The sequence below is a fragment of the Paramacrobiotus metropolitanus genome, unplaced genomic scaffold (assembly GCF_019649055.1).
Source record: "Paramacrobiotus metropolitanus isolate TYO unplaced genomic scaffold, Prichtersi_v1.0 Parri_scaffold0000019, whole genome shotgun sequence".
In the NCBI taxonomy this organism is placed as follows: domain Eukaryota; kingdom Metazoa; phylum Tardigrada; class Eutardigrada; order Parachela; family Macrobiotidae; genus Paramacrobiotus; species Paramacrobiotus metropolitanus.
The window spans coordinates 76,802-99,098 of record NW_026570239.1 but is presented as its reverse complement, the minus strand read 5'-3'; the positions used below and the strand labels follow the sequence as shown (position 1 = coordinate 99,098).

Genomic DNA, 22,297 nt, shown 5'->3' with positions numbered 1-22,297 from the left:
CCGGCATACGTATGCACAATATTAATATTATTGTGCATGTACCACATAATACGAGTACAATCACAATATTATCACATATATAATAATAATTTTATTATTATGCATTACGCATGACACAAATTTTGGCGTATTCTGAAAAACTATGCATTTTAATTTGCGTAAGTACTCGCGCTGAGTTACTGTAGATATGCCGTTTGAATTGTTAAAAATAAAAACCTAAATTCCAATAGGCTCGTTTTATGATTTTGCTGACGAATGCCCGAGAAAAAAAAATTGCAGAAATGGAACAACAACGAAATGTACTATAGGTATTGGCGGCGAAATTTCTGCGCCTGTGTGCTGTTCAGATTCGTCGAGCTGCAAAAATCCTTTACTGTTATTAGTTATAATTATAAAAGTGTTTGCAAAAATTCCATAAATGCATCAATAAATCCGAAAAAAATTCGAACCAATAATAATTTAATAAATATTTAAAAAATACTGGAGTACTTTTGTTAACTTTCATTAATTTTGTCGTTCCCTCTTTTCAACATACCACACCGATACAAATTTCTGCGCAGATTGTAGATGCATACAGATGCATTCTTCTGTTCCCCTGCAATCTTTTCCATGTACGCATAGCATTTACGCATTTTACGATGTAATTATTGATTTGTTCATATGCCGGCATTCTACCAAAATGTTAGGAAATAATGAACTGCAAAAATAGAACCTAAATTTAAACAAGCTCAGTTCCTAATAAAAGCAAATTGCAAAAATGTAACGACAACGAATTCAACAAATGTATTTTTAACGAATGACAGCGAATGTATTTTCACACCTACCAAACCATGCTGAGAAAACAACGATCTAGAAATACAAAGGATAAGTTACAAGAAATTTACGAAAACGAAAATTATTGCGAAGGAGCAGAAGTCAGTACAAGTACGCGCATCATATTCTCGAATCAATACATTTGAACGACCCGATTTTTTGGTAGGCAGTGGTCGCCAGATAACAGGAAAATGCCATCGCGGTGACACAGATTCATAAGCATAATTTTTTATTCCCGTATACAGTGAAACTTCTCTACAACATACACCCTCCGTTCCAGGCTTTCTGAATGTTACAGAGGGGTGTATGTTATACAGAAGCACTGCCCCCAGGGGCACTGCCCTCAGGGGCTCAGGGCACAGCCCCCGGAGGGTGTTACTTAACCAAAACATTAACAAAATATCGGAGTATGGACATTATTCGGTGCGAATGTTGGTTTTGCTGCCCTTTTGTATGTCTGGAGTTGGAAGATCCGGTACTAAACAGATTAAAAACAGAAGCCGGAACTTTCTTTTAGAGACATCGAAATGGTTTTTTTTACCAGACTAGCCAACCGTATGTTACGCAGGGGTTGAATAAGCCGGTAAAACTGTTACCGGTTCCATAAAAGGTGTATGTTATAGCTGTAAAGGGGTGAATGTTATACAGAGAACTGCCCCTGTGTTGTAGTCTACCGGACAGTTTGGTTCTCAGCCTCATGCATGCAGTATAGGGGTGAATGTTATAGGAAGGTGAATGTTAAGAGGAGTTTCACTGTAGTTGGATATTATTTCCAGCAATTCGGCATTTAGTCCTCTGCATTTCCGTGGAACGCCGCCAGTTCCGTGGCGGTACCATCGCGTTCCTTGATCAATTTCACCTCCAGCACAACCTGCGTCTCTTTAAAGGCAAAATGGGGATCGAAGGAACGCTCGTAGTACCAGCCCAACCGCCCCGCGCAGCGGCTGCACGTGACATCTTTGGCCATGTACTGGCCCGTGAGGAATTGCCGTTCGGTGGCCTCCGAAAAGTTGACGTTGATGGCGCGACGGAATAAGATGGCCGCCCCGGTGCTGCCGATAAACTGGCGGCTCCGCAACAGATTGTGCTGCGTCAGAACCGTGTCGCAGCTGGCACATGCGAAGACTTTGTTGGGGTTATGCTCGGTGGTGTACTGAGGCTCCGCGAGATGTACAACACCCATGGCTAAATTTCAGGATTACAGTTTCGTATTAAAATATAACCATAGAAGTCTGGTGATGATCCTACTGCACTTCCAACAGCACGTGATGTTCATTAATTGAGGGAAGATGTAAATATTATTTTGCTAACATGGAAATTATCGCAGTATGTGATGTGTTCTGAGAAGAATGGATAAAGGAACAACGACTGAAAATCAGCACTGCCAGTAATATTGATACTGGCAAGAAAATCGATACGGTGCACACATCGATACACAGCAGCGTCAGGCATGGCCGCATGGGCAGCGTCCGCCGCGTGTTATAAGCGTTTTCTTTCAGTCTCATTCAGTTGATCGTGCCGCTTTCCAAAGCAGTGAAAGTACAATACCCGATAGTCGGTTGCTTTGTACAGTAAATCTGGCCACGGCCACTGCGAGCGTTACCGTGTCATCAATAGATTCGAGCTCATGGGTATCTTTAATATAATATCGACCTGTTCGTGTTAACGCGAGAGGTATCCGTCATCCTTTGAAGTAGCAAATTGCTGCACTACGCCCTTTATTTCTATTTTCTGTATATTTTTCAAAATTCTGTATATTGTTATTTCTGTACAATTATATATTTATTCTGTATATTGTTATTTCTGTATTTCTGTTTCTGTTATTTCTGTATAAATCTGGCCACGGCCACTGCGAGCGTTACCGTGTCATCAATAGATTCGAGCTCATGGGTATCTTTAATATAATATCGACCTGTTCGTGTTAACGCGAGAGGTATCCGTCATCCTTTGAAGTAGCAAATTGCTGCACTACGCCCTTTATTTCTATTTTCTGTATATTTTCAAAATTCTGTATATTGTTATTTCTGTACAATTATATATTTATTCTGTATATTGTTATTTCTGTATTTCTGTTTCTATTTCTGTATAAATCTGGCCACGGCCACTGCGAGCGTTACCGTGTCATCAATAGATTCGAGCTCATGGGTATCTTTAATATAATATCGACCTGTTCGTGTTAACGCGAGAGGTATCCGTCATCCTTTGAAGTAGCAAATTGCTGCACTACGCCCTTTATTTCTATTTTCTGTATATTTTCAAAATTCTGTATATTGTTATTTCTGTACAATTATATATTTATTCTGTATATTGTTATTTCTGTATTTCTGTTTCTGTTATTTCTGTATAAATCTGGCCACGGCCACTGCGAGCGTTACCGTGTCATCAATAGATTCGAGCTCATGGGTATCTTTAATATAATATCGACCTGTTCGTGTTAACGCGAGAGGTATCCGTCATCCTTTGAAGTAGCAAATTGCTGCACTACGCCCTTTATTTCTATTTTCTGTATATTTTTCAAAATTCTGTATATTGTTATTTCTGTACAATTATATATTTATTCTGTATATTGTTATTTCTGTATAATCAAATAATTCTTCTGTATATTGTTATTTCTGTATGTTGTTTTTGTCTGTATTATTTCTGTACAATTCTGTATATTGTTATTTCTGTATAATTATTGTATATTGTTCAAATATTGTACGCATATTTGGGGATGAATGTATGCGGTATGCATAACTAAAATAAATTCTTTCAACTAATCACAATAACTAATAGTCACTTTGAGTCATACCACATCGCAATTGCAAGATACCGGGTTTAAAATTTTATTTTTTATAATTGTGCAGCGGGTAAGAAATTTTGAAATCTTTGCCGCTATGGATAGTCAAAACAGGTAACTGGTAAATGGGTCATCCTGCACTCATCCACCGGGCACATCTAGAGATAACAGCAATAGCCATCACGAAAAAAACGTACTCGCAAATTCCGGTGCTTCGAAACTGCATAGTTCTGTTTCGTTTTCGCTTTGCGTGTTCATGCAAAATTGGAAGATCGGTCCATCTAAAACTTTTCGCAGTTTCATAGAGCAGTATCATCCCAACCGCCCGCGCGTTTGCCGATTCTGTGGAGGATGTCGATCTGGACGCTATCCTTGGCGAGTTGTGTGCACTGGGAGATGCACATTCAAACGATCTTCAGTTTTCACCAATGTAAACAAATCATTTGGCCACTCAATGCCATAAAACAAAAGTCAGAAGTGCTTAGAAGGGCGCAAAAGCGAAAGTTTTACTGCATGTACACGAATTTGGTGCCATTCACTATGCCATTTCTTTTGAATTAAATAAATTATATTTTCTGAAACCCAATGTGTTTCGCATAGGTTTATTTTGCCTATTTTGATTTAATGTAGAGAGTATGGCTAGAGAAAATATGGGGATGCGGACGAACAATTCGGTAAGACGAGCAATTAACATCAGCGCATCAGACTTGCTTGAGGCGATCACGCCATAGTACTCAGTCGATTAGGCGCCGTTCAAATATTACTTAACAGCCATGGGTGGGGGGGTGGTTTGACCTAAGCGTTACGCTTTTGTTACATGGGTAGGGGGTGGGTGGCCGGCATGTTACGTTACATTTTGACACCGCTGAAGATGGAGCCGAAACATGTCATTCCATTATTTCAGGAGCGTACAAAAGACGCAAATTGAAGAAAAGTTTTCGTCCCTGGCGTGTTCTAAATATTTCAGCAATATTTACTTATAACGTATAAGTGCCATGCCCACTGAACTGTATTATAAGTGAAAACTCGGTCGTTTACGTATGTTGATTGTATAGAAATCGAGCCTGGTAATGAAGGCATCTTGTAAAGAATCTGCTGATGCATATCCTGCGGCGTACTCAACGTTACCTGGGACTCCCAGGCTGGGAGCAAGCAGATTCTGCTCATAAAATTTGTAGGGAATTTTTTTTGCCATTTAAGAGGGGGGGTTCCCGATGCCGTTACGTACGGCTGCAGGGGGTGTAAAAACTTGTTACGCGTTGTTACAAGGGGTAGGGGGTGGTGAAAAAAACCGAAAATTTGCGTTACGTAATATTTGAACGGCGCTTTACCGGATTACGTTATGCTCCACTGAACACTGATGGTGAGAACAGCGATGCAAACAGCATGACACATGTAAACACGATTAATTTTATGGTCTTTATTCGACCCTAGTAATGTACTGCAACTGTAAGTATAGGGCTTTTGACGCTCGTCTTTCAAGGCGCACCTGCTAAAATTAATTGTATTATGAGAAGAGAAAACAGCTTATTCAGAAGCATAAACCTGCTTTGAAGTTGTCAAAAAGTTAACCCGTCGCACTGCTTGGTAATCGTAATCATTTAAGGCACACTTAAGTTTGCATGCTGTCGTGTTATGTCGGAAAATTCACCCAGCATTTAATTTTACGGCTCACATTATTTCAGTACTATTGCCGGTCTACGGGAGCGGCAGGCGTGTAATTCTCCGTACTATGCGATGAGCACTGCCTTCAAAATGAGCCCCTTAACCACCGGCTCTGTAGGTAGGGAGTCTTTTGGAATTTAGTGAGGAGAAGTATTCTAACGATTTTCTACATTTTTTATGTTTTGTATTGTACCTAATACATCCGGACTGTTCCCGGGTCGTGTATGTTCACAAATGGAAATTCACTATACACGTAAAATCAGTGCCTTAGTTGCACATAACATCGGCAATATCAGTGTATACTGCGTAATACTGAAAATCCCCACCACCAAACCATATAAAAAACATTTGAAATTTTACAGTGCAGAAAAGGGAGGAGAGTGGCCGACTTCAGGTACTACGTTCATTCAGTTCATGTTTTAATTGTAAAGCAAATTTCAATAGCTTCATCCTTCAGTCCTACCCGCTGTGCATGTTTCTCTGACTTCTTTTTGTCTATGTATCTGTACAGGCGAAGATCGCGCAATACGAACGCCAAATGGAAGAAAACAAGCACTTCACCGTTGTAATGGGAGAGCCCTGCACGATACAAGTAGAGCTGGACCCGGGACAGTATGTATTACACTGCCTGATCTGCAACACGAAATGCCATTTTCCTTGTGAACATGGCGACACTTCGGATGCGAAAAGGAACTGTCCCGTAATGTATAACGGTTACTGTTGCGTTTGCCCCGAGACCTGCCACTGGGCGAAACATTACAGCAGCCGCTACTGCATGGAAACTGGAACGAAAAAAGTTACCAGAACCCGGGAAGATATGAAGAAAGCGTACTTCGGTGCGCTTCAGGAAAAGCTGACCGCAGAGGAGAGCCTGAACAGGTTGCAGAAAGAAGTAGAAAATACGCATTAAAAACTCTTAAGAACTGTTGCTCATCATTCACCAACTCTGTCGATAATATACAAATAAGCCTTATGCACCGGCTTGTGGTGTATCCGCCAGTGCCATAAAATATTTGCGAAAAATGTTAAGTTAAACAGCTGCAGCAGGGTTCTCCAAATGATGTCATCAGCACCCGATTGATGAATATTAAGTACCTACTGTACTTTAATTAGCAAAAAAATAAACTCGAAAACGGGACCAAACGGGTTTATGGAGTTATCAATGTTGAGTACTGCATGAATGACAGGAAAGAAAATATCAGTTGCATGCAATTCTTGATTGCTTTATGCAGAGACTGTACCGGTACGGAAAAATTTCGATGGATTATTTGAAGTATAACCAGTTTGATAATGTAATTTAACAAATCTGAAGAATCGATGCAATGGTTACAAAGCTTGTATGAAACTGGAGTAAAGGTACAATATGTTAAACGTTACACAGGAGTACTCATATAGTACATGCACGCTTGATATAATAATTAGCCAGTGGTTACAGAGGTTTTCGGTGCGGATCTTGCGGTGCTTGTGGGGGAAGTCACTATGCACTGTTTCTGCTGAACCGGAGGTTGTACAATGGTCACCCTTGCCGTTCGTCAGAATATAAAGCTGTGTTCATGTTTTCTGCGTTGTTAATCAGTGAAATGAGAGGAAGACTTTCACACTGGCCATTGTTTTACAAATTTCTTGTATAAACGAAACCAAAATCCTGGTCGACAAACTCTATTGAGGAAAGGTCGGCACAACACGTTTAACTGCTGTACAAATAGGGTTGATTTCTATCAGCATCAAGCCAATAATCTAGCTTGGTAAACAGTACTGCGCTGGTATTAATTCAAAGAAAAATAAAATATATCCTAACAGGTCCTGCAATAATCCTAACAGTAGATCCTTGTCGGTAACTTCTCGGTTAGTGGAAATTGTGTGGTACATAATCATACAGACCTGTACATTCCATATTCGATAATGTGGGAGTACAACCTGTGGAATGAAATTCAATTCCCGGAAGAGTCGTACGCAACGATCGGCTGCTTTGATGCATCTCTAACCGCCGTAAAACAGATGGATTTAAAATGAACTAAAAGTTTTATTCATGTTTCTTATCGTTGCTACCTCTGAACTACTCTGTATTGTTAGTACTTTTGCGTGAGGCTTTCGCTAGGCGAACGCCTTTCTGAAGAAAGTAGTCTTCGACCTCGCGCAGTTTACACCTAATTGTCGCAGACATTTAGCACATCCAACCAAACAACAATAAGAAATACTGGCTTGTCGATTAAGCAAAACGGTGTCGAATCGACACGTCTGCTTATAAACCGACAAGGTACCTTAATACCAGTTTGACACTATGTAGTACGTACACAGTATCGTACATTAAAATTCGTACATAAAAATTCTGTTGAGACTTCCATTCTAGCACAGCGGCCTTTTTCGATAGGAACCATTTTCTGCATTCGGTGGGAGTTTCCGAATTGTGCATACGGTGTTTCCTTCTGGTTTTACTCTTTTTATGGCTGATTGCTTGATTGCACCAACTGCGCATTTAGGCGAAAATATTACAAAATATTTAATATAAAATTCCTGGTATACCGTACAAACAAATACAGCTTCATGATTTTCCCAACACTTCGCGCACAACAATCACGAACGATACGCATACGGTGAACGTCTGCAAAATATGTAGACATATTGTTTCTGGTTCCTGTTTAAACAAAAAACCAATCGATCACCTACCGCAACAAACAACTGCCGCGTGGCGTGCACCAGATGCAATCCCTCTACTCCTATCGATTGCTCGCGGCTTTTATGGAGGAACAGATGGAAGATCCGACGAAGCTGGCTGCCCTGCATGTAGAACACATGCCGAACACTATCAGTACGGGTTAAGCAAATAACCTTCTGTGCTTCTGAATGTGCGGACTGATCCCACCTCATCGCGCTGCAGAAAGGCCGCTGCGGCGTCAGCATATTGGCATAATGTCCCATGTATCTCCTGGGCCTGCAATTGTCCAACACATTTGCGTCAATGCGCCGTAACGTAAACGACCACGGTGGCGGTGGTACAGTTAAGGCAGGTGAAATACAATTTCTTACAATGGAGTGACGGGAAACGCTCAATACATGAACAACGAAAAAGATTCCCTGCTGGACTTGCTGGACGAAGATCAGACGGTTCTGAGTTAAAACCGTTGTCGGTGCTAGTACTCTGCCTTTTAACTGAATAAAAATTGCGCCTTAGCAATGCGTTTTTCAGTAACTAGTTTCTCAATTTCCCATTTTCAGTAGGATATCAAATGCAAGCTGCAAAGTATAGACTACGCAGTACGCAGTGTTCAAGCTGATTATTAATTTTATTTTTCAACGCTTTAAAGTTAGTGCCTTTGTCCCGTAAATCTCGCCACAGTCACGAAAAGAACTGTTTTTTCTATAAGACAACAAAAACTATATCCAAGTTATCTCGTATGCTCTTACCGCCTCGTGCATCCGAAATAGAGGCATAAGAAATAGTCCAGCTAGCATCACGGCGTTTAGCACTTGTATTAAACTGCACACCATCATCCATACATTGCCCATCGTCTGCTCCGGGTTCATAGCCCAGTTGGCAATGTATCCCACCAAACCGAAGGTGTCGCAAAAGTACGCCACGGCGAACATCAATCCAAACGTCTCATTCATCTCGGCGCACACCCGCACCACATCCGCATGCTGCTTTAAAAGACAGCGCAGCGCATCCGCTCGCTCGGTACCTTCGACCAGATCAGCTTTGACCTGGACGATCCACGCTTCCTGACCTTTACTTGTCTCCACCAAAAACCGGTCCCGCTGTTTTACAATCTGCTGGCGAACCTCTTCGACACAAGAGCGAAGGACCAACGTGAAACCGATTAATAAGATGGACACTTGGACCGATAGCCAATCCGGGAAGATGATAAACGCTTCGTAGAACGTGATGGACATCCATCCCGACGGGATAATCGTGATCGGGTCGAAGACGTTCAAATCCGGTATGGTGGCGTTGTACATCGCCAGCGTCCCGGGAAACGATGCACCCTCGGTCAAGACAAAACTCGCCGTAGTCAACAGCACCAACGCGCTGACCTGAAAACGGCAGCAGCGGGTACAGTGGCGCAACGTGGTCGGGTCAGCAAACACATCCCTGACGAGATGGTCAGTGTGGCGAATTAGTTTCACTAACTGCTGGCGCTTCCACATAAAAGTCAGAGTTAGTAGGATGATACCGCGGAGGCATATCGCTACCCAGGGCATAATAAACAGTGCGTCCACGAGGATGTTCTTGGTTTTATCCTGGCTGCCGGCGTAGAGTTTCATTCCGGTCACAGTAAAGCAGATGCCGGAGGTGAAGTATGCGCAGGCGAGGAGTACCACAGCGACTGTTGTGGAGAGAATGCGGGTGAAGGCGCTGCAGGTGACGGTTTTTGTGTGGACGATACCGATAGTACGTAAGATTTTCAGTGGACTGGAGTGGATTGTTTCCATTGGCGATGGGGGCTTTTTGAGTGGCATTTCCTTGTCAACATCCATATTTTCAATAAACGTAAAGATATTCTATTTGCAGAATTATCAAGAACTTTAGAAACGAGTCAAAAATAATCCGGTAAAAAGTCTGTGTGATCCAGCTTGGCCGAATGATAGCGTGATTAACTGGCCATGACGATAGCTCTGTTAATCGGTTATGTTGTCCTTGTCGCTGAATGTACTCGTACGTTAGTGGGGTGCAAAATGCCGTCATTCCTTATTGAAAAATTGCTGAGGCAGGCAATGTTCTTGCCAGTTACAAGTTATAATCTACCTGGTGTGTTATTCGATCTCCCTTCGTGTGCGTAGGCGAGAGAACTTCTCGTGTTCCTCGTTCACAAAGATCAGTAACACTATCGTCGGAATGTAAACACTGCCTCCTCGGTAATCGATCGCCATCAGGTACAAGCGCTGTAGAAGAGCAGCTCAGCAGTGCCATAATGAACCGCTTCGCATTCAGATCTACAGACAGAATGTCTGGCAAACTGTCATCGGTTCAGGGAAAAAATTAATGCTATGCGTGGGTACTTATTCAACATGGAAAGTATCGGTTGATAGATGGGAGTGGTTGTCCGGTTATTTAGGAAAAGACAGCTGATGAGCCACTTCCGCGGTTATGCTACGTTACTGTAGCAAACATCCGCAAGTGCGGATTATTTGTACGATGTATCTGAACAACTGGAATTTCTGTTGCACTGTTTTTGTAACATAAGTGGAGCGGAGTTTTCATTTTAAAATACTTGTTAGTTGTTATCTGTACTTTGTGGCACCTATTAACCTCCTATTTACGATATTAGCCTGGTGGATTCGCCAACGTTTAAGTTGCAGGCACAAGACAAATTCAGGTATATAGTTACGATGGAAAACCATAAAGCAGCAAATCTTTGCTGAGCGCTGACGAATGGAGGAACCATAAACAATGAACGGTGAAGAATTCTCATAACTTTCCCAGCAACTCCCGTACAACCAACACGAACGATACGCACAACGCAAACGTCTGCAACGTAAACCGGCGTCAGCATAATCGTTTCGCGATCACATCATCAAATAAATCGATGGTATACCGCAACAAATAGATGTCGAGTGGCGTGGAGGATGTATAAGCCTTCCACACCGATCCATTGCTCTTTGCTTTTGTAGAGAAACAGTTGCAGGATCCGACGGAGTTGACGACCCTGCAGTTATAAATTTATCAAAACCGAACAAATGTCAGTGATGAGATTACAGGGAAGCGATCATACCTCGTCGCGCAAGAGCGCGCTGGCTGCGACGTCAACATACTGGCATAGTGATCCATGAATTTCTAGCGCCTAAAACATTGTCGCCACGCACGTGATAGCGCACTGAGAGATTAATGCAGCTGTTTTGTAATAAAGAGTACATATTCATACAAAAATAAATACAATAAAAATTTATTTTATTGGTACTAATTAATGAAAGCAATTTACGGTTTAAATTTTAAACAGTTAATTTACGAGTAGTACAGAGACGAGCGTATTGTAATACATAGAATAACCTAAGACCTAAGTGCAGCTGAAATTTTATTAAATCTGAAATGCAGTACTTTGTACTTTGTAGTAGTTTACTTACGCTTTCGTGCATTCGGAAAAGAGGTATTAGAAACATCCCGGCAAAAACACCTGCGTTCATCAGCTGCATTCCGCTGGAAATGATCATCCAACGACTGCTTAACATTAATGACGAGTTCATCACCCAGTTGGCCACCAAACCAACCAACGCCATCGTATCACATACGTACGACACGGTAAAAATTAGTCCCAGTGTCGCATTAATCTCGCCGCATACTTTGACAATGTCGGAATGCGCATGCATCAAACTCCGCAGCGAATTCGCCCTTTCCCAAACATTGACCTTACTATCAACGAGCCACGTCTCGTGACCTTTGGGATTACTTTTGATAAAATATTTTTGTTCTTGATCGATCTGTATCCGGATTTCCTCGATGCAGCATCGCAAAATCAGCGTGAAACCAATCAAAACAATGGATAAATGCAACGAGAGAAAATTCGGAAACACGATGCCGGTTTCGTAGCAGAAGATGGATATCCATCCCGGTGGAATTATTGTGATGGGAGCGAAGGCAGTGAAATTATGTACTGTGACATTGCTAATTAGCAGCGCTGCCGGCCATGACGTGCCTTCGGTGGCTGCGAAGCCGACGACAGTGTACAACATTAATAGACCGATTTCCCGTCGAAAACGGGCAGTGTGCCGATATAAAACTCGGTGATCGAGGATCACACGCTGCAACAGACGATCGGTGGCGTGGATAAGGTTGGTCAGTTTCCGTCGCTTAAGGAAAAAAATTATGCTCAGAGGAATCAAGCCCCGGATGGCGACGGCGGCATAAGGCATGTCGAAAATAGCCTCTAGGAGAAAATTCCGGTGCTTATCGAAACTGGCAGCGTATAATTTGAGGGCCGTCATGGCGAAACAGATGCTCGATACAAAATGGCCACCGCCCAGAATCAGCACCGCGAAAGCGGTAGTTACAATCCGAATCCCGGTGTTAGGTGGGTCCTTTTCCGGAGGTGCAAAACCGAAAGAGCGCAACATAGTTAATGGCATGAACAATACGAGCTCTACTGGCGATATACGGTCACGAGGTTCCTCGTGCACTTTTCGACTGTGAGAGGTTGTTTCCATATTTCTGAAGACGACCATCGTTCAAGAGAAAACTTAACGTGTAGGAGGAAAAATGGAGGAACAGCTAAAATATTTTCTGTGAAGGAAAAAATTGTCCCAGTTACCGAGACAAAGACAGTATGGAAACCGGACATTGGCAATTACCACGCACAGTCTTCCTGGCTGGATGTTACCGGATCTATGCCGGAAATAGTCGCCCACCGCATTTGCACTTTAGGTGATTTGCTGATTATCGCAGTTTCCTGGAAAGGCTTTCCGATGAACCGAAAGTGGCAATTTATGCCGTGTAAGCCGGTTTTCTTATTATCGCTGCACTACATTAGGAGGACTCGACAACCAGCGGACAAAAGATTCCAATGGGATCGTTAAAGGTACATCAATAGGTACTACACCTTTAAAGCTCTTCGGCGCTCAGGACACTGTGTTCGTAACGATATTCGCTATCGTTGCCCTGAAAATGCAAAGCACACATTTCGTAACTTACTCGGGACAATATGTACCTACAATAGAAAGTTAGACCGATAGCTGCAATGTCTCGTTATAAATATCCGATAAAAAATTGAAACACAAAAATGATTGGCGAGAAGGTCAGTTGTTGATTATCCCTTTTTGTTTCAGTTCGTTTTGTTTTTTGTCCCATTGCGATGCTTGTATTTTAGCGATATTTATTTCATATTTACGTAAGCGGTTCTTGTTGGAACCATTCGTCGTTCAACAGCCTCCGGTTTGCAGCCAACGTAATTCTTTAATGATAGAAATTTAATGCCTTTTAAAAATTATAGTTTTTTTCCAGAATAAAATTATTTATTTACCTTACGAAACGATCGGCATCTGTATTCAGAAGTCACGTGTGCTTCGGTCACGTATAAACACTATTCCGGTGGTTGGTGTCTTTTACGGCTTGGCAGTCAGTCTGTAGCAGCGGCAAGGTCAGACGACGTTACCGCATAACTACCGCTATATGTCGTTAACGCGAAGTATGAGTACGACTTTACGACTGAGCAGTTGAACGATCACAAAACCTACTGTAAACACCGAAAACGTGCTCGGGATTTACAGTGATTACATTGGCTTTATGATTTCAGGATCCGGTATTTTACGGTTCAGGTGTGCGGTGTTTATTAGTGCACTTCATGAGTTTTCCCGTTATTTCTACAGTTTACTGGCGCTTGATAGCAACTTGTTACGCAGGCATCGCATAAATCTGAAATTATCATGCGCATTGCTTTTAAATCTTGGCTGAATAATTAAGTTGGCAATATCTTTTAAATAGATTTTTAACCGGCAATAGTTATTAAAATAAAAGAAATGAAAGCGCGGTGACATTAAAACATAGTTAATGAAAACACATATCTTATAAAAAAATTAAATTAACTGGTTATAGTAATAAATTAATTGATTGTAATTAACAGAAATGGTTTTGCAACGAACATCCCGGCTTCGAGAAGCTGAGGATTAATCACAAAAAGTGCTTTTCTGTAGTTTGTTCAGGAATGCGTCAAGTACAATTGAATAAGCTGTCGTAATAACACATCCATACATACAGTTCCAGTTCACCGGTGGCCGGTACAATGAAAGTGGATTAATGTGGCAATAATGGAGCGTATGGCGTTACATCAACAAGCGGCGATGGTTTATTATATTAGCATCCGGCATTTTATCGTTCCTCATACTGCACCACAAACTCAGCATAGAATACGTGAAATCACTGAATTGTAATGCAGTTAACCTTTTTTATGCGTCTGAACGGATCAGTCGACCTTGTACAGATACATTTGAATTGCTGAACAGGAAAAGCAGCAACCAGCAGTCAGGTGTCACTGATATGCTGTGATCTCGACCACTTGGCGTTTTCTGGGGCTTGTTGTCAGGATAGTCGCCACAGTTGCCGCTTTCTTTTTTCTTTTTTGGGTTACAGCTTTGTGACAACGCTGCTTCTCAATTACAGTAAGTGAATATTACAACGATTAACTGTTAGGTAAATAAATATTTAATTAAAAATCAAATCCATCGGGTAAAGAGACATTTTAATTTAGCACAACAATTACTTTTAATTCTTTGCATGCTTCGTATCAATAATTATTTTCAGCTAGAACAGAGATAAGCGTGTTTTTACCGAATAAATAATTTTCGAAATTAAACGCATTTATTGCCGTTTTATCTGTTTCTTTGTACGGTAATTTGTTGAATTCGTAAATTGAACACTGCTAATTATTTAAAATAATTATTCCGTTTATTTTTTTGCTACCGCATTATTTAGTAACTGTTGACATAACTACTGCAACACACAATTTGTAGATGTGGGGATCCTTTTCCACCATCGTAATCCTGTTGCTCGGTCATCGCCAGGTGAACGCCGGTGGCGACCGCCGCGGGTACCAGCGCTCGGATGGACTAGCGATTGGCGACTGGTGTGTGCCGCCGGCGCAGGCTACCGGGCCGCTGCAGGGCATGGACTGTACGCAGATCAGCGGTGCCGAGTGTGTAGCTTCGGCCGGCGCCCAGCCCACCGGTAACGTCTGCCAATGCAAAGCCGAGTATGATCCGTACGATGCCGGCAATGGGGTGCAGCGCTGTCGTGCCAGGCAGAGCTCCACGGTCATCGCCACTATGACGGCGGCGGACTGCCAGCTGGACGACGACTGCCACCAGTACTTTGCCACCGCGGTGTGCGGCCCGCCACTCTCCGGACAGCCATTCGGCAAGTGTGCTTGTCCCAAGGATTTCATCTTAGATCCCAATCCCACAACCGGCAAAACTTGCAAAGGTAAACCAACAGAATCTGTTTTTTCCAAGGCTTTCTTACCAAGATTCTCTGTAAGAACAAGAACAGGCATCCAATAAAGCAAAATTCAACAAGCACTATTGCTGTGAAAAGATTGGTGACAGTAGTATTAGCCTTGGGCGAAAAACTCTTTTTAGAATACTTAGTCAAAAATACATCTTCTGGAATCGTTTGATAGCTCTGAAGATTTTCAGTTGGCAGCCAAAGGCCACTTGCCAGAAACGAAACTAGTTTTACATAACAACGCAAGAAACGCTTAAATATTTCTGGGAACCGGAACGGTATATCCGCTTAACGCGGTTAAAATTAACTAAAAACCTTCGATCACCGCATGCGAGGGACTTTATTAGTGAATAATAGATACAACTTCAGGACATTTTTCGGCTTCTCTTTGAGCAAAAGAACCTTTGACCAGCTGATACGAATTGTAATGGGGAAGCTGGCGTCCACTTTATCACAGAATATAACCGGTGTTTGCAGTCTGCACCGAGAAAACCGATTTTTGGGTCGCATATCTCACTCAGACTATCACGTGCGAACGCTTTGTAAAAACGCAGAATTGTTAAGTTGCGCTTGTAAGAATATTAAGTGGCAAGAAGGGATGTAGTCCTTAATTACTGTAATATGCAAATACTGTACTGAATGTGTCGTGTTTTCACAGCCTACGACTGCAAAACCGATCCTACTGTGTGTACCACCGCTTTCGGCTCTCAGGCCGATTGTGATAAAGGAAAATCTGTGTGTATTTGCAAGACTGGAACCTATTTCCTTGCCGATAACACCGGGAAAGTTACATGTCAAGGTGAGGCAATCATTCGTTTGCACTGCAATCCCCGTTTCTTTGTACCGCACCTCTCGATTGGAACGGTTTATTTGAAAATTTCCTTCCCAGATTGGAAGCTTCTGCCCGCCTGCTCGACAGCGACCCCCTACTGCCCAGCACCATTAACGTGCACCATTGCCAAAAGCAAATGCGAATGCGGCAGCAACAGGATTGCTACGCCGCAAACCGGCAATCCAAGCACTTTGGAATGCAAACGTAAGGGTTTCGGATGCACCATAATATGTTTGAGACACCGCCGCTTTCGATGCTGATGATGAACAGTTACTGATGTTGTACAAATGATGTATTTACGATTTTAAGGATACGAACGGTAATTTTAGCCCTGTTGATAAATTTTTTATCTAATTTATGTATTTCTTATGTTTTCATATTCAAAATATTATTGTTACAAAGGACTTTTTTTGCTCCCGAGACCCGTATTCATCTGTCTGCGTTTTCGTGCTGGTGTTGTTGTCAGAATTTTCTTGTAGCGTAACTTATGGCAGTGGTCCAATGTTCGTACTGAAAGAGTTGTCGCATTTTTTCAGAGGTGAGCGCCAGCACCGCCCAAGTGGGCGACACTTGTGACCTGACCGCCAACAATATGGACTGCCCAACGGATGCCGCCTGCCTGGCCGTTGGTGCCAGTAATATTTGCGTGTGCAAGCCGTATTACAAGACGGTGACGGGGGCAGACGGCCGCAGGGTGTGCAAAAGTACGGGCAGTATTCTTATGGCCGTCCCAGGACGGAAATTACTTGTCCTTGTCAAGGATATAATTATTCGTTTACGTTCAAGTAATCCATTACATAATATTAATGGCAATTTTATATTTTTGATTTTTCATACTGCCCACGTAATCGGGACGTTGCACCTTTTTCCCAAATACCAATAAATAACGTAGAATAAATCAAGATAATTTCCGAATTCTTTCAAGTGTTTTAATCAGAAATTGTTTGCAGCGTATCTGGGCAACTGCTGCAAGACCTTACCAGACTGCGGTGGGACCCGGGTCCCCACCGGGGTAACCTCATCGACAGGGGCGGCTATCACGGCCGCGCCACTGACCTGCATGAAACTGAATAATGCCGCGCGCGGTGTCTGCACGTGTCCGACCGGTCAAGCGTGGGACTGGACCACCAATCCACCGGGTGCCTGCACCGTGACGGCCGCTACGTGCTAGATCGGCATGCCGCAAGTTATTGATGTACGTTGATAGCAGTTGTCGTTCGTTTTCCGAAATTGGAATGTTCGAAGGCGGTATAAGCGGAATGTCAGCTTTTTGCAGCAGATTTGCTTCTACCGATAAAATCATTTATGCTTATACCGTTGTACGCCACCGACCCGTATGCTCTTCTTACGCGAATGCTTGCGCGATTAAGGGCGTTTCTGGAATTTTGCCTTGTTTCCTTACCTTGCAGATCGCGCTTAAATACCGATTGAATAAAACAAAAAAGAAACGTTTCCACTTTAATTCGTAATCATAAAGCATTAAGTGGAGAAAGCGCGCGATGGTTTAACAAATGATGGAGCTTAGCCCGAGCAGAGAAGGGCCATCAAATAGTTAAAAGTACCATGGTTAACGGGATTTCTGGAGAACTTCATGAGCAACGACGACGAACGACACACAGATAGTGAATGTCTGTAACGAGATCATCGTAAATCGATAAACCAGTAGCGATAATAGAAGACCGTTATTTACTTACTGCTACAAATAAATGCCGTGTGGCATACACTGTGTGCCAGCCTTGTATGATAATATGCTGATTCCGGCTCTTATGCATGAACAGGTGCAGCGTCCTCCGCAGCTGGTTACCCTGCAAAAGTAAAACAAATGCAGAGTCAAAATTATGACAGCATGATGGCTAATCGACACATCAACGAGCAAACTGCTAATCGAATAGTGTGCACTGCGGTGTTAACCCACTTGGTCGCTTTGTAGAACGGGTACCGCTGCATCGGCATAATTGCATAAACCCTCGTAAATCTCCAATGCCTGCAAAGTGATCAGCTGCATGAGAAAATCAAGCAGTCCGATTACAGAAAATTCGATATAAAATTTGTTCATCGTGTCTGCAAAAATAAATCGTAGAAGGAAAAATACAGAATAAATTTTTACATTGTGAAAATGGGCGTCACTTACGTGATCGTGCATCCGAAACAGAGGGATTAAAAACATCCCACCGCACACCACCACATTAATCGTGATCAGCACTTCATACACAGCGCTCCACAGATTATCCAACATCAGCGCCGTATTGAGCAACCAATTGGTCACATACGATACCAAAGCCAGGAAATCCAGGCAATACGCTACGGCGAAAAACAGCCCGAACACCGCATTTACATTCTTGCACGCGTCCATCACCTCCGCATGCTGGTGCAACAGATCTTCCAAGCACTCCGTACTTTTCCAAAGGTCATCGAGTTTCTTGCTCACAGTTATTTCTGTTTGCAAGCGGAGGTTGTCGTTGATTCGATCAGTGCAAGCGGTTAAAACCAGTGCAGAAAAGATTAACAAAATGGAGACTTGTATGGATAACATGAATGTGACTTCTAGAAAGGTTTCGTAGAAGCCCATGCTTAGCCACACCGGGAAGATGGGCGGTAGTGGATCATACATATTTCCTTCCGTCCATGTTAAATTCATCTGTTTAATCGTACCGGTAATATTGAAATATTCAGTAGCGCTCAAATACGCGATGAAGAAGACGGAGACAAAACTAATTTGCAATCTCCAGCGGCGAATATACCGTTGTGTATTCGGACCGCTTACAATTAGAGATCGCGCAAGAAGAGAATTCAGTTTCTGTAATATGTTAGCAAGGCGGTGTCGCGTGAAGAGAATAACCGTTAGCGTCGCCGCACCCCGGAGGCTCACAGCGACGTACGGCAAGGAAAGCATCATGTCCATTAGGGAAACGCTTTTCTTGTCTGTCTGAGAGGCGGAATTCGGTGGGAACAGGCGACAATAGGCGGAGCCACCAACCAGCGCCACTTGGAACCAAGCGCCACTAATTAGGATCACCGCAATCGCGGTCAACGCTGTTTGTCGGTAAGGGGAAGCGCTTTTAATTGGGATTATGCCAAAGCATCTTAATAAACTCAGCGGAATTACGGCGGCGGTCTCTAGTGCGTCCTCAGGCGACGGGTTTCTTAATTTGTTGTTCCGCTCGGGAAATGAGTCCATTATGGAGAAAATCATTAGTAAAAGAAATGCGACGATAGAATTCTACAATTGCAAAGAACAGTTTTCCCGCTACTCTACATCGTACAATTCGTCAACGAGGAAAATGACCTACAATCGAATACCTCTGTTAAAACGCATTTGCGTAAGTGTTAATCAGCAAGTGTTATCGATTTGTCAATGCAGGTTGACTAATTGCTGACTCTGCTACTGGGAAAGGACGGTGTGGAACAGCATGCAGCCGATCAACAGCAAAATTCCATTATTCAAAGGCCAAGTGAGTTGGGAGCAAACGGGATATGGGATCGAATAACCGTTTCCATGATCAGGCACAATGTCTCCAGTTTCAACCAGGTAAAGCGGATAAGTGCTCTTCAAAGCATCGTGTAATTTAATTATCGACGTATTTCAGCAGAATCACTAACGCTTGCGCTAATATGCATGATACATTTCTAATATTATATCTTGCAAAAAGTATCTTTTAGTATGACTGCTTCTGGTCATATTAAAAGCTGATCCGTAACAGCTGGTCATATTAAAAGTAAAAAATGTGGAAACCCTTATCGATTGCGTTGGAATGTTGCCAGTGATGGCGGCCGAACGCGGACATCGGCTTCTGCGAACGAATAGTGTAACAGAAGCCTATCTGGCCGCTGTTCTAGTGGGTTGGCGTGTTGACCTTACCACGATGTTGTGTGGGCTGTTGGGATGAAAGGTTGGCACGGCCGGCAACGATGCTGGCCGGGACTGCTCTTACTGACGTAACACAATTACTGAACGTAACAACGGAAGTTCACGGCATATACAAGAATAATGCAAGACAAGGAGCAAGGTTTAGGCAAGAGTTTAAGGGATTTGGCCCGGTACATAGCGCTATAATCGTGTACATTGACGGGAATATTCGCTTTCGCGCACTTTCAAACACTTTTTGGGTTGCTTTTTGACATTGTGTAGCCAAATGATTGGTGTACATAGGCGTGAAATCCGTTTTCACGCGCAACATCCGGTTGCGGAGTTATGAGGGTAACAAAATTCCAAAAAGTTTAAATGCATTCAGGTGTTCCAAAAGTCTCAATATGGACCGATCCCTTTCGAACTTTGCACGTAAATGCACATAACCATGAAGAACGTTTTGACACGAATCCACTGTTCTAACATGTTTTTCAAATTTTAAAATGAATTTCAAAAATTTTAAAATTCATTTTAAAATTTGAAAAAAATCGTAGAAGTCTGGATCCGTGTCAAAACGATCTTCATGGTTATGTGCATTTACGCGCAAAATTTGAAAGGGATCGGTCCATAATGAGACTTTTGGTACACCTGAATGCATTTAAACTTTTTGGAATTTGGATACCCTCATAACTTCGCAACCAGATGTTGCGCGCGCAAACGGTTTTCTCACCTAAGTAAACAATTCTTCTGGCTACAAAATACCATAAAGCAATGCAAAAAAGGTTTTGGGAGCGCGCAGCAGCGAAACTTCCCCTGGATGTTCACGATCTTGGTGCTATGTACCGGGCCAAATCCCTTAACAAGTGGAACAAGCTGATCAAGCTGAGAACAAGAATGAATTCTAGAAAATGTAAAGAAGGACAGCTAGCCGGTAAAATGAAGAGAGTTCTTAACGTAATGATGAATCATAACTGAGTGGTCTTATTGGTGTACAACTTCTATCGCTACAATAGTTACGCCGCACGGCTTTGCGTGTCGATCGCCGTCAGAGCCTAAAATAGTGGAGTTTCAAAACTACACACTACCCCTGGCGACCCCCCTCCGGGGGTTGGTCAGGATAGGGGACAGCTATTTTTTAAACAATTGTTTTGCACTTTCATAAATCTTTTGAATATGATTGCTAAGAAAAATTTTCGCGCGAAGCTGACAAGCCATTTCGCTAGGAAAACGCTAGAAAAGTCATTTCGCAAGGTCTTGCATTTATGCCACACTTGACCAGAGCTCAGTCTGCGAGAGAAAAAGAACAAATACATCTGCGTAATACATCGAAATCCAACGATTCACGGAGAATATACTAGTAAGCCACTACATTTTTGTGCTAATGTTTGCTTCACAGTTTTAATATGATAATCGTCAATGCCAAAATATGGAAAACTTATCAAAACCACGCAAATTACTCTAAATTCAAATTTTAAGAATATCAGTCACGTATTTTGAACAGAGGAAGTGAGTTTACTCTTCACGCGCGAAGATCTAGAAGTTGAACGTTTGGATAGAATAATATCCTTTTCGCGCGAAGCGCGAAGCCAACAAACCATTTTCTCTTTAAAGGTCAAGAAATTCCATTAAAAATAGAAATTATAATTTAAATTCAAATCCTAAAGACCCCTCTAAACTTTTCTCAATGGATTTCTAATTATTTAATCTTGCACAAAAAAGTTAAAAAAGCACATTTAAAACTACACAAACTGTGTAATAATACACACTATTTTAGGCTATGATCGCCGTAAAACGACTGAAACCGCCGAAAGTGAGCTGAACTCAGAACGAAGGTTTACAACTTCTCCACTGGCGGGCTTATGCAGCCATGTGGATGCGTGTAATTGCCTCTGGCGCTTGACGGTATCCCAGACCCGCGGATTTTTCTTGCCGGTGGTTGTCGATTCACTGCCAGGCACCAAAATAAATAAGAAAATCATCACGATTAAATAAGAAGACGAATGACAATACCTCTGTAACTTGAATAATACATAGATTACGTTCACCAGTAAAGTCGAAATCAGCGCATATTCACCAAAATATGACACTTACATCACTTAGTAGAATAAAATGCGCAGAATTTTAATAAATTTTTTATTTTCCGGTGAGTTTTGCAGTTTTTGTGTAACAATCATCTAAAGTAAGTATGGGAGAGCGTTCGGTGACGTCTACGCGCGCACATTAAAGATGCCGCCCATCGCGCACCGGATCTTTTCTAATTCGGATCGGGGATATGCTGCATCGCATGGTTATCAGTTAGTAGATCATATCCGAGGTTTCAGTGCGAGCTGAAGTGAAGTCAGCTGCATCTCTCGAGCACTGAACGGCGCAATTTTGTTTCTGGTTCTACGATCCAGAAAAATTGCTGTTCAAAGAATTCTAGGTTTAAAAATCATG

General features: G+C 42.4%; 4 protein-coding genes across 4 annotated transcripts; 2 read left to right on the top strand and 2 right to left on the bottom strand.

The window, feature by feature from the left end:
* Nucleotides 1-828: 828 nt before the first annotated feature.
* Nucleotides 829-2,127, bottom strand: LOC129586085 (protein yippee-like 5). The gene has a single exon (XM_055479090.1). The coding sequence runs from the start codon at nucleotides 1,994-1,996 to the stop codon at nucleotides 1,601-1,603; it is 396 nt and encodes a 131-aa protein (XP_055335065.1). The 5' UTR covers nucleotides 1,997-2,127; the 3' UTR covers nucleotides 829-1,600.
* Nucleotides 2,128-5,237: 3,110 nt separating this feature from the next.
* On the top strand, nucleotides 5,238-6,327 carry LOC129586096 (uncharacterized). The gene is made up of 3 exons (XM_055479104.1): nucleotides 5,238-5,375; nucleotides 5,620-5,651; nucleotides 5,769-6,327. The coding sequence occupies exons 1-3, from the start codon at nucleotides 5,330-5,332 to the stop codon at nucleotides 6,165-6,167; spliced, it is 477 nt and encodes a 158-aa protein (XP_055335079.1). The 5' UTR covers nucleotides 5,238-5,329; the 3' UTR covers nucleotides 6,168-6,327.
* A 7,759-nt stretch (nucleotides 6,328-14,086) lies between these two features.
* Nucleotides 14,087-17,455, top strand: LOC129586049 (uncharacterized). Its single transcript, XM_055479036.1, has 6 exons — nucleotides 14,087-14,341; nucleotides 14,693-15,161; nucleotides 15,841-15,981; nucleotides 16,072-16,218; nucleotides 16,551-16,718; nucleotides 16,965-17,455. Exons 2-6 carry the CDS (start codon nucleotides 14,693-14,695, stop codon nucleotides 17,183-17,185), a joined length of 1,146 nt encoding a protein of 381 aa, XP_055335011.1. The 5' UTR covers nucleotides 14,087-14,341; the 3' UTR covers nucleotides 17,186-17,455.
* Nucleotides 17,456-17,581: 126 nt separating this feature from the next.
* Nucleotides 17,582-19,158, bottom strand: LOC129586015 (uncharacterized). The gene is made up of 4 exons (XM_055478995.1): nucleotides 18,146-19,158; nucleotides 17,930-17,998; nucleotides 17,709-17,819; nucleotides 17,582-17,644 (listed from the first exon to the last, which is right to left on the bottom strand). The coding sequence occupies exons 1-4, from the start codon at nucleotides 18,914-18,916 to the stop codon at nucleotides 17,582-17,584; spliced, it is 1,014 nt and encodes a 337-aa protein (XP_055334970.1). The 5' UTR covers nucleotides 18,917-19,158.
* Nucleotides 19,159-22,297: the final 3,139 nt, after the last annotated feature.